The sequence below is a fragment of the Pelophylax lessonae genome (genome assembly GCF_965119305.1).
Source record: "Pelophylax lessonae genome assembly, chromosome: 1".
NCBI classification, from domain to species: domain Eukaryota; kingdom Metazoa; phylum Chordata; class Amphibia; order Anura; family Ranidae; genus Pelophylax; species Pelophylax lessonae.
The window spans coordinates 405,392,322-405,404,497 of record NC_138768.1 but is presented as its reverse complement, the minus strand read 5'-3'; the positions used below and the strand labels follow the sequence as shown (position 1 = coordinate 405,404,497).

Genomic DNA, 12,176 nt, shown 5'->3' with positions numbered 1-12,176 from the left:
CACAAATAGAAAACCTCTATATACACAGATACCCACAATTGATCCAGAGTAAGACAGCTTAGTCCCTGTGTTGGGTGTGTGCACTATCAGCACAGAAATGCTTTTTCTTATGGATGCATACGTGTGGTGTCTTGATGTTAAAGCCCACTCACCCAGCCATTGCATATATGCATACGGCTGACTGGAACAGGTTAAGGACACTTCACTAGCTGCAAGTGAGTCCGTCATTAATGACAACTCACCTATCTCTATCCTGACCGAAAGTAGACATTTCTGTTTTAGAACATCCTATTAATCTATTTAGAGTGGAACTAAACCCCCCTATCATCGATAGCTCCCAATCATGGTTTATGATCCAGAGCTTTTGATCATGTGACAGCTAATCACAGTGGTCACATGATCCGGAAGCCCACCTCCTGGCATCTAGATCCTCCTAAAGCAGGAATCCTCAAACTATGGCCCTCCAGCTGTTTTACGGAAATACACATCCCATCAGGCATTGTTAAACTTTGACATTCACAGACATGACTAGGCATGATGGGAATTATAGTTCCTGAACAACTGGAGGGCCATAGTTTGAAGACCTCTGTCCTAAAGGATTGAGGGATGGCAGCATCAAGGGGTAAATCTAAATTTGCACATGCTTGTTCCAGATTAGTGAAAGAATAAAATGGACAATGGGCCTAAAAGCTGCTCCTTCAGAACTCAAGTAGATAATTCTGTATTTAGGTCCTGGAAAATGGCTATTTAATGTTGTTTGATAACTTAAGCACTGTTTTTTTCTGTATCCCATATAAATCTGCAAATCTTGTTTTATTCTTGTTATGTTAACAATGTTAGTTTTAGAATTTTTTTTTTTTTTACCTTTTTTTTATTATTTTGGATTTGCCTATTTTTAGGTTCGTCTTCTACACTTATTTCATTCTCAGTGCCGGCTTAGTTGATTTTTCACAAGTGTATGTGTTGTAGTGCTGGAAATGTCTTTTCAGGGCCTTGCAGAATGCAGTCCTCAAAGGTCATTGTGGAACATGTTACTGTTCACATTGCAGAATTGCCTTGCTGACTGTGGTTTAAAGTTCTTTGTTCAAAATCTATTCAAAATCTGCTGGAACAATGTGCCATAGAAACCTGTTTCTCAATAATTTTAGCAGCAATTAAATTATACCACTGCAAAAAAGACAAATGGCAAAAAAAAGCTGAAAGAAGGCGGTGCATTCCTTTCTGAAGATACTTCTTTATTTACAGGGCCAATAAATGAGATATGGTGTGATGTCCTATTTAGTAGCAATATAATCACTGAAATATCTTTTTATTGAATGTTCGTTGCCATGTGCACATTTGTACATGACCAGTGTATGTGACGTTCATACAGCCATGGTGCTGCTTACAGTCGCAAAACAAAAAGCTGTATGACAAACATTTCCTACTATACCTGTCATGTTTTGGGAAGCAACTCAGGGAGGTGGTTTTTGTGCTATAGACTGCTTGATCATCATACAGCAGTGCAAAAATCTTGGGTATCTGATGACAATCAACATATGTTCATGGACACCTTGAAGTATTTGTTTAACTGACATATTCTGTTTTGTATAAAAGTTTAAAAAAAAATGTCATCATTGCCTTTTTTTTTCTTTCTTTTAGAAGAGAGAGTTGTCCCTATCGAAGTTTGTCGCTCCAAGTTATCAAAACAACTGCAAGGAGTTGTGTTCCGCTGTGACAAATGTACCTTTACCTGCTCCAGTGATGAAAATCTTCAGCAGCACATTGAGAAGCACAATGAATTAAGGCCCTACAAATGCCAGTTATGTTATTATGAAGCCAAGCAAAACGAGGAACTAGATAGTCACCTTAGGGAGGAACATAAGGTATAGCTTTACTTTTAAGAATTTGATTAAAAATAAGAAGTGTGTGTAAACTATGTTGTACTTTCAGTAAGTAGGCACTTTTTAGTTGATGTTCTGCCATTACCCAAAAGTTATTTTGCATACATTTCTGTATAAATTCTCACTCTTTGTCTCTGTGTTAATTGTCATTGAGACAGTGAGCAATGAGATGCCTTTTAGAGTTGCCACTAGAACAAGATTTTGGGGGGAAATTTTCCAGTGAGGGCACTTGTTCCAGTGACAATAAGTTGATGGCAGTTCCCCTCACTACCTACACTTAAAATGAATAAATATATAGGTATATATTAACCTGGAGGTTGAACAAAAATGACAAACTCTCCCCTTAATTAAAAAAATAAAATCACTTCGAGAGCATCTGGGGTGCGTTTTTTCCTAACTCCTCATGCGTTAAACGCATCAAAAAACACATGGTAACAATATAGATGCATTGTTCGAATTAGTCTCAGCGTTAGAATTTTTTGCAAGTGTAAACTTAGCCTGTGGGCTTGAGAGGTGACATACGCACACTGTCAACTGTGACAGTTATTGCGAAATGCATGCCCTAATGTAACTGTTTTGGAAAATGTGAAATCAGAAGATTCCGTTCCCCTTTTTAAATAGGTATGTAAATATGTGAATGTTTCAGATTATCAGAAGAGAACACGAAAGTCATGTAGCTGGAAATTATATTTTCCAATGCACTGCTGACTTCCAGTGTAGTAATGCCATATCTACCAAACCACCAACTGTCTTTCTGGTTCCACTTCGTATCTAATAATGCACTTGGCATAGAACAATAGGTTTTAAAGCAAAGTTTACATTTTATTCTGGCAAAAAAAATCAATAAGAGATGTGCAAATTTCCTGGATCTGCTGTAGACGATAGTGGGCTTAAAGCCACGGACTTTATAGCACACCCCTCTCCATGGTGATGCTTGTATTACCATTTAGCATGATCTTGGGATGCTGAGGAGAAGTTTCTGCTACCTTCAGGTGCTTACCTGAAATTAAACAGCAGCTTGACCCAGAAATTGATGGTGCAAGCTGCCAAGAAGCTTTCAGTCAGCCAGCGTGGGTGCTGTGCAGGGACCCTTCATCGCTTGACTGCTAGTGCATCGATCACTATAGTAAAGCAAAGGGAAGGTTAGGTGCATTTTTTTAAATGTCAGTTTTTTACGCTGGTGTGCATCCTTTTACATACATGACTGGGAATGTCTTTGTCTTTGGTAGCATAGTCACATAATCACACGTCTTTTCTACGTTCTTCAATTTTTTGATCCTTTAACTACTTGCCTACTGTGCACTTAAACCCCCTTCCCATCCAGACCAATTTTCAGCTTTCAGCGCTCTCACACTTTGACTGACAATTGCGCGGTCATGCTACACTGTACCCATATGAAATTTTTATCATTTTGTTCACACAAATAGAGCTTTCTTTTGGTGGTATGTAATCACCTCTGGGTTTTTTATTTTTTACAAAAAAAAAGAAAAAAGACAGAAAATTTTGAAAAAAAATTTTTTTTTTATTTTCTGTGAGTAAATTTTGAAAATACATTTTTCTTCTTCACTGATGTGCGCTGATGAGGCGGCACTGATGGGCACTGATAGGCTGCACTGATGGGCACTGATGAGGTGGCACTTATGGGCACTGATGAGGTGGCACTTATGGGCACTGATGAGAAGGTACTAATATGCCGCACTGATGAGCACTGATAGGCGGCACTGATAGGCGGCACTGATGAGCACTGATAGGCGGCACTGATGAGCACTGATAGGCGGCACTGCTGGGCACTAAGAGGTGGCACTGAGGTGGCACTGCTGGGCACTGAGAGGCGGCACTGACGGGTGGCACTGATGGGCACTGATAGGCGGCACTGATGGGCACTGGCGGATGGCACTGATGGACACTGACGGGTGGCACTGATGAGCACTGATGGGCGGCACTGATGAGCACTGATGGGCATCACCATCAGTGCCCACACTCAGTGCCCATAGTGCTGCCAGTCAGTGCTCATCAGTGCCTAGATGAGCAGGCACTGATGGGCACTGACTGACAGCACTATGGGCACTGATTGTGGGCATTGATGGGGGGCACTGTGTGTATGTTTTTTTACCTCTAGTAATCAGGGCACTGGTGATTGGTGCCCTGATTACATTTGTTCTGTGTCCCTGGCGCTGTGCAGCTCTCCCTCCTTCCTCACACTGCAGGCTCCGTGTGAGGAAGGCGCGCTGGCGCCTTGGACGGTCCGATCACGTGGTGAATGGCCGCTGTGATTGGCCATTCACCACGATCTGTGATCGGCTGTGTCCAAGGGACACGGCTGACACAGATTTTCCCCGATGCGCGCTCTCGGGAGTGCGCGGGGAGACTGTTTCTGGGAGGCCGTATAAAGACGGCCTCCCGAAAATTCAAGTCCGCGCTGCAGCCGTATATAGGCTGTAGCGCGGATGGGAAGTAGTTAAGACATGATTTGAAAATTTTCCAATTAATCATACATACATTATTATGCAATGAAAATAGTTTCATAGTTCCTCCACATTTTGCAGAATATACTGTGTGGTAGTACTTGATTGGATCCCCAAGCTGTTTTTGCATCAGTCAATCTTATTAGTTGAAGGTGTGCAATTGTTTTTGGCGCAACTGAAACGTAGATATAAATAACCGTTCACTCTAGTGTTATGCAGAGATGGGTGTCAGCACCAGCTGTCATATCTGATTTTGTTTCCTTAGGTGTGCCGCAATTTTGAGCTTGTTGGGCTAGTTAATTTGGATCAGTTGGAACAAATGAGAGAACAAATGAGAGATAAAACAGAGGCGTCAAGCAGTGATGAAGAAGAATCTGCTGCTAAGCCAGAAGAAGGTTGGTAACTGTTTCAACTTGAATTTGAAAATTACTGTTCTATGTAAATAAGCGGGTTCTTTTTTAATGCCCAAAATTTTTACAGATCAGATGTAATTTAGCTTTCTCATGGCTTAAATTATATTTATAGGTTGACTGAAAAGTGTAATGTCATCAGTGGGGTTACACAAGTTTTCCAACCTGGATCATCGCTAGCTCCATCTGAACCAGCCATAAGGCTCAGAAGCCAGTTACAGACATGAGTTTCGATGTTATAAATAGCTGTACATTTTTCTTTGTGAATTCACTGACATTCATTTGATTAGAAGATGGAAGTGTTAGAGAATAGTAACAGCTGTCCATCTATTAGAACAACTGCTATTTTTTTTTTAGGTACCATGCAGGTTCCTGATGTCGAGATTGCTGCTGAAGAAAAGCGTTTCCCTTGTGAATTCTGTGGAAGAACCTTTGCACTTAGAACAGAATGGGAAAAACATGTTTTAAGGCATGGCATGTAAGTTAGATTTTCAGAAAGCTATTGACCATACAGGACTGATAAAAATGAATGAATGTAACCTTTCTAGCAATCTCTAAACCCCAAAAAATGTAAAATCCTGACTTGGGTGTTCAGGTTCCTTGTAAAATGTCACAGAAGAGCTAGTCAAATCCTTGTTTTAAATTATATATAAGCCAAGATTTAACCCTAGAAAAATGTGTATTCTCCAACTTTTTTTTTTTTTTTTTTTTGTAAATGTAATTTTATGGCCATTATAACAGCATTGATATAATATAATTTATTACTTTTTTCTTTTTAATAAATACATGGCAAAGGATTCCCAGAGCATCAGGTTATCTAAAGAGACAGCATAGCAGTAGCTGACCTCTTCCTGTCTGACTGAATGCTTATACTGAGCTGCTTGATAAAGAATGAGTCCCTAATGAGTTTTCTAATCAGGCTTTACAGGTGTGAAAGCCTTGAAAACAATACAAATGAAAATATAATTGTTTTTAGTCCCGAGCATAATTTAGAAGTTAAAGCAAAAAATGATTATACAGTCCATTTATGAATAATGCCATTTATTTAAAATGGAACAGTGAAGTCACAGTACCTGTATCTGCAGCCCTTTATAGTGGCTTCCCTAAAGAAATGAGTTTTCAGGGACTACCTGAAAGTGGCCAGAGTAGGAGATAGACAGACAGATTGAGGTATAGAGTTCCAGAGGTTGGGAGAGGCTCTGGATAAGTCCTGGAAACAAGCACAAAAGGAGGAGACTAGGGAGCAGGAGGTCTTTGCAGAAGCGGAGAGGAAGGTTTGGTTGATATTTTGAGACGAGACTAGGGATGTAGCTTGGGACAGAGTTGGGAATTACTTTTTATGTTAATATTTTCTATTTAATTCGCTGGGCAGTAGAAAGCCAGTGGAAGGATTGGCATAAAGGAGTGGAACACCCTGAGAGGTTAGTAAGAGGGATTAGTCTGGCAGTGGCATTTGTGATTGACTAAAGGGAATAGCCTGTGTAGAGGAAGGTCTTTGAGAAGGGAGTTGCAATATTCAAGGTAAAAAATAAAAAAGGGAGTGAATAAGTAGCTTTGTAGTTTCATTAGTTAAAAAGAGGCTAATTTTAGAGATGTTACGGTAGTGAAGTCTACAGCTTTTGACAGTAATTGGATTTGGGGCTAAAAGGACAAGTCAGTAGTGATAGTTGTAATATTGATGGAAAAGTCAGGGAGGAGGGCACGGATAGAGGGGAATATCACAAGCTTGGTTTTGGAAAGATTTAGATTGAGGAAGTGGCCTGACATTTATGTTCTTATATCAGTAAATAAGTTAGTAATGCGAGAGGAGACTGAAGGGCTGAGGTGAGGAATAGAGAGATTTGAGTGTCATCAGCGTAGAGATGGTATTGGGAGCCATGGAAGGTTATTAAGGGACCAAGAGAGGAGGTGTTGATAATGCAAAGAAGGGGTACAAGAACAGAGCCTTGGGGGGACTCCTACAGAAGGAGGAAAGTAGAAGAGTTGATAGCGTTGTAGGTAACACTAAAGGAATGCTGCGATAGGAAGAGAACCAGGAAAGAGCATAATCTTGGAGGCCAGGAAAGTGGATTTTCTTGAGGAGCGGCTGGTCAGCAGTATCAAAGGCAGCAGAAAGGTCTAGTAGTGGGAGTATGGAGTAGTGGCTGTTGGTTTTAGCAGTTAGTAGCTTGTTAGTGAGTTTTATTAGGGCATTTTTGTGGAGTACTGTGAGCAAACACCAGACTGGAAGGAGTCAAGATGTTTTTTTTTTTTTAGTGAGGTAGCTCATGTGATTATAGACTAAGCGTTCTAAAAGTTTAGAGGTAAATGGGAGCAAGGAGAGGAGATAAGTCTTAATTTTTGCAGGTTGGTGGGGTCCAGTGAGGGCTTTTAAGTATGGTAGTGGTCTGTGGATGCTTTAGGGGGGTGGGAAGGTGCCAGTGGAGAGGGATTGAAGATGAGTGTGACCATAGTAGTTGCGAGGGAACAGGATCCAGGGGTCAATTGGTTAGGTGGGCATCTGACAAAAGTTTGGTGACCTCTTTAGCAGTAGCTGGGTCAAAAGAGGAAAGTATTTAATGTGCTGTTAGACAGGGTATGCTAAGTAGGGAGGATACCTGTTCATTGGAGATGTCCTCACGAAGTGCATCAATCTTGTTTTTGAAGTGTTTGGCAATCATTTGGGTAGTGAGTGTTTTAATGGGTGGAGGTGGTGGGGGACAAAGTAGAGCGTTTAAGGTAGAAGAGAGCCAACGAGGAGTGAATGGCATGCTATTAATAGGATTGACAAAGTATGTTTGTTTGGCAGCATGAAGGCAGAATTGTATAGGGGGAAGTCTTGCAGAGATTCTGCTGGTCATGTACAGATGTCCTCTGCCTCACCACCATAACCCTTTCCCCTGATCTTAAAGAAAACAGAAATGTTATTTTGGAATTCTGATGACTTTGTTTATTCTACAGGACTGTAGTTGCAGTTGAAAATAAGAAGGAGAATGAAGAAAACCGAAAGCCAAAAGAAAATGTTGGGGACACTTATAATGAAGCAAAGCAAGCAGAAGAAAGTATTGACACTTCACAGCAAACACAAACCTCATGTCTGAAGAACTTTGTAGTGACCAAAATGGAATAATTCTTTTAGGAAACACAATGTTGCTTGAACACTGACACAGTTGAGGAAGGGATAGAAAGCTGCTTTTTTTGGACTTGTAGCATCTTCTATTTTTCAAGCACTGATACTCAAATGAGTTTGTATAAAGTTCATTTATTTAAATGAGGAACTGAGTCAAGGAATGACTTAACTACATCCTTTCTTCTTCGTTAATATGAATTTTGGTTGAACAAGGACTAATGGAACTTTTGCTTCACAGCACAGACTTTCTGGTGCACTCTTTTCTGCTAAGAATGACTAATACTGGATGGCAGTACTTTTAAAAGCACCACTTTTGGGACAATTTTTTAACACGTACTTTCCATTCTGTTGCATTTACTCTAGAGATGAGAAGTAAAATGTAATTTTTTTTCTCTTTATTTGCATTGGTCACTATACTCCTAGTACCTCAAGAAAAAAAGTTCCAAGGGAGTTCTCTGCATTTACCCAAGCTGCTTTTCCAAGCGGATGAATGTCAGGAAAGCTTGCTAAAATAATGAACAAAAAAGAACTAAGTGTGTGGAAAATACACACCATATTCTTGAAAATCCTTTTGTGGGCTTTGTCTTAAAAATACTGTGATTTTTTTTTTCTAAGTTTTAATAAACTAAAATATTGAAAACCTATTAGAATACAAGGTATCTATTTGTAAACAGTTGTACAAACTTTTTTTTTTTTTTTCTTAAAGGTTAATTTAGGAATCTGATTTTTCAAAGTACTGCATTAGACCAATGCAGCACAGTTCTGAGTTTGACAAGAGGAGGCTGTGGTTAATGTAATATTAATGTTTACCATTTGTTTTGTATCCCTACTCAACCAATAAAATGCATCTGTTTTTTTTTTTTTTAAGTATACTAATCTGCATTTGAGGCACCTCTCATAAATGTTTGGTAGGATATGATGCAAAGTAAAAGGACGTCTGGTATTTAGGATATTTTCTTGTTACAGAAAGATTCTCCATCTTATGATTGTATGTTTGCCTGAATCCTAGGAGTGAATGTGTACCACCCTTGCCCCAGTTATATAGTTGGCCTTTTCTCCCTTTTGAGTCTATACTTTGCCTAGCTAAAACAATTCTGGAAAAATCATAGGGTTTCCACTTATTAGATACTGATCCTCTAGTACCTAAGTGTATGTGTACACAGGGGTTAACATAACTAAAGATTACTGCTACTAGATGCACAAACTGAGCGATAAACAATTGAATGCAATTTTAGGCAGAATACTTATTCAAATCACAGTATGTTCCTCCAGTCATTCAAAATACCCATGTATTAAAAAAAAACATGCCACAAAGAGTCTTCAATCCCAGCGAACAGTGATTTTGGCATTCAGTTCCCTCTGTGATTAACCTATATTGACAAAATTTAACCTTTTTTATGGAACCTTTACAAGGCTATCATATTTCTTGAAAGGACTATTCTTTTACATTTAGAAGGTTTTTCTTTACTTTAAGCTGTAGATAGGAAGAACTGATCTTCAGATATATATATATATATATATATATATATATATATATATATATATATATATATAGTATTTTTTTTTTAATTTTTTAGGTTTTTAACTGTAATTTTTGTCCCATTCGGAAATGTATTTACATCTTAAAAGATTAACCCTGGTAAATGTGTGGTTAGTATGCATACGTTTTTGTTTTCAATTACCATGTTGCACTTTTTTTTTTTTTTTTTTTTTTTTATGTAACATTTTAAGTGCGATCAGTCAACATGCAGTTAAAGTGGTCATTCAAATTTAGCATGGGACTCTTTCAAATACTGTACAAATTTACCTCATTCCTTTTTGCATTTGAGCAGAAATTGTTTCAGGTTTACCTTGCTGGAAACTGCTAGACAGGCATCTTTAGAGATTGCTTTTGCAAACATATGTGCTTTGTACATACATTTACATCCAAGCCTCCAATAACTAATTTATATGTAAGAAAGACACTAAGTTTGTACTAATTGTGAAAATGGAGACTTAATGAGGCTTCGGCTCAAAGCTGTGGCTTAAAAAAACAATTTGTAAACTTTTTTTTTTTGTTAGGGCGGAAAGTAGACAATAGACTTTGAAAACTGCAAGATACTGATTGGCCTTTTCTTGAAGCTCCTTGTACATGTTGAAACAATGGAGTAGCTACCAAAAACTGTACGACGTGTGAAGTGTGATGCTTTATCACTACTTTATTTTTTAAATAACATGTAAATATTGTAATCCATTGGAATTTGCTTTGCTAACCAGTTAATTAAACTATGGGACCATTATTGTTTTAAATTACTGTTTGTAGTTCTTTACTGCTTTGTTGTTGTTGACTGCTTTGCTAAAATATAACTGTACATTCAAGCCATGATCTTACCTTTTTCAGTAGGTGTACATTATGCACCACAATTAAAGTGTCATTAAACCTTAATGCACAATGTATATCCTGCGGTCACGTGATAGATCTATATTGCTCCCTGCCACACTGTATAATACGCCCCTGCTAGATGACACGGGGAAGAGGGGAGGGAGACAGTGTGGAGTCTCGGGGCTGAAAACCACCCCTAAAGTAAAAACAAGAGTTGCATGGGGTGACTTGGAAAGAAAAAAAGAAAGTGAATGGATTTCTCAGGCTTTACTTGCGGCACATGCACAGTGAGGGTGGCAATGCTACAGCCAGAGAATTGGCTGTGATTAGGTTGGCACCTGCATCTAGGAAGTGAAAAAAAAAAACGGATCAACCAGGTATTTACAAATATATCAGAAATGCACAAATGAAAGTTGCTGTTATAAGATAAAATTCCTAGTTTTACATATAAATACACAAAAGTTTGTTGAGTTTAATGGGAATTTCAACTAAAAAAAACGACAGCGAGTGTGTGGTATTGCTTTAAGTACTCTTATACTCAATATCTCCTCTATCTCATGTATTTGACCATAAATATATTATATATATATATATGTGTGTGTGTATATATGTATATATATATATATATATATAATATACTGCATCAATTCATAAATGCTTTTCTACAAAAACATTCATAACAATTTCATAAAAAAACATAACATAAGTGGAAAAATAGGTGAAAAATAAATTAACATAAATAAATCAATCAGTCTTAAATATATCAGTGCCGATCATCGTTCGTATAGTCCACACACATCTATAGTGTTAGAAAAAAAAAATATAAGTGCTTCTTGTAGTGTTCCAAAAAAGATTATTTCAAATCAGGTGAGATTCCACAGTGGCGTGCTCCCTTCTGTGTTCCCCCACTCATCAACAGTAATTGACTCACAGAGTCAAGCAGGCACAAAGAAATATGCAGATGATGGCTTCTCCTTTACTCTTCCTCCACTCCTTCACTGCAGTAATCAGGCTCAATGCCACATGTTCATACTATAGGAAAGGAATATAGAAATCTCCATAAGGTAATATTGTTAGGCTTTATTACAAGGTTAAAAAGCAATTGCACTTGCATTCACAAACATAAAATCATGTGTATACATCCAGTGGCCGCCTTGGCGTGTGTGTCAGCTGTAGGATACTCGTCACTGACTGCCCTTGCTTGATGAGCTCTGCCCCTCCCACTGGGCATCTTCAGAAGTCTTTAATAGGAATGTGCTGCAAACACCCACGCTACACTGCCAGTTTTGTAGTGGTGTGGAAGGTGCTTAATTCTTTTGGTGTCTTGTAAAATGTATTGGTCGAGGCAGTGTACTTCTGAAGGAAGATGGGGATCATGGACTGTGTCAGTCCAGCTCAACAATGGCAATCTCTGCCTTTTTCCCACAGGACACTTCTCCCCTCCATTAAAAAAAAAATAAGAATATGAGCATCTGGAAGAGAGGAATATTCATTTGAAAAGATTATTTAAGAAGACTTCTATAGTTCAAAATAGAGCAGAGTGCACATCAATTTGACTTAACTGACATTTTCAAAGACCCCCCAGACCACTGGCATGTATGAAACTATTTGTTTTCCTTTCACAAGCAAGTCCACCTAAAGTTAATCGGCAGCAAAATGTTAAAAACAACCACCCTCTAGAAACCATTGCAAAGTTTCAAGCCATAGTAGGCTCTTTCTTAAGCAATGAGCCGAGTTTAAAGAGTTTTATTAATTTTAAGTCTACCATAAATCAGAAATGTAATGTCTTTATCGTCCCTTGAGGGACTTAGGAAGGTAGTAATTCTTAGACAATTTGGTTACATGCAGTTGCCTTCAAGAGGTAGACACTGGCAAACAGGAATTAAACTGCTGAAGGTCAGCCGTTATATAATTCTGCCCCTGTTATAATTTTATATTTTAATTTTA

At 38.4% G+C, this 12,176-nt stretch overlaps 1 protein-coding gene across 1 annotated transcript in view; it reads left to right on the top strand.

Moving 5' to 3' along the window:
• The window catches only part of ZNF462 (zinc finger protein 462), a 120,097-nt gene extending 111,586 nt beyond the window's left edge, over window positions 1-8,511 (top strand). Inside the window, exons 10-13 of the mRNA XM_082259665.1 lie at window positions 1,642-1,865; window positions 4,614-4,743; window positions 5,116-5,236; window positions 7,699-8,511. Of these exons, the coding sequence (XP_082115791.1) occupies window positions 1,642-1,865; window positions 4,614-4,743; window positions 5,116-5,236; window positions 7,699-7,867 (644 nt within the window). The 3' untranslated portion in view covers window positions 7,868-8,511. The remainder of the gene's footprint in view (window positions 1-1,641; window positions 1,866-4,613; window positions 4,744-5,115; window positions 5,237-7,698) is intronic.
• The last annotated feature ends 3,665 nt before the right edge of the window (window positions 8,512-12,176 follow it).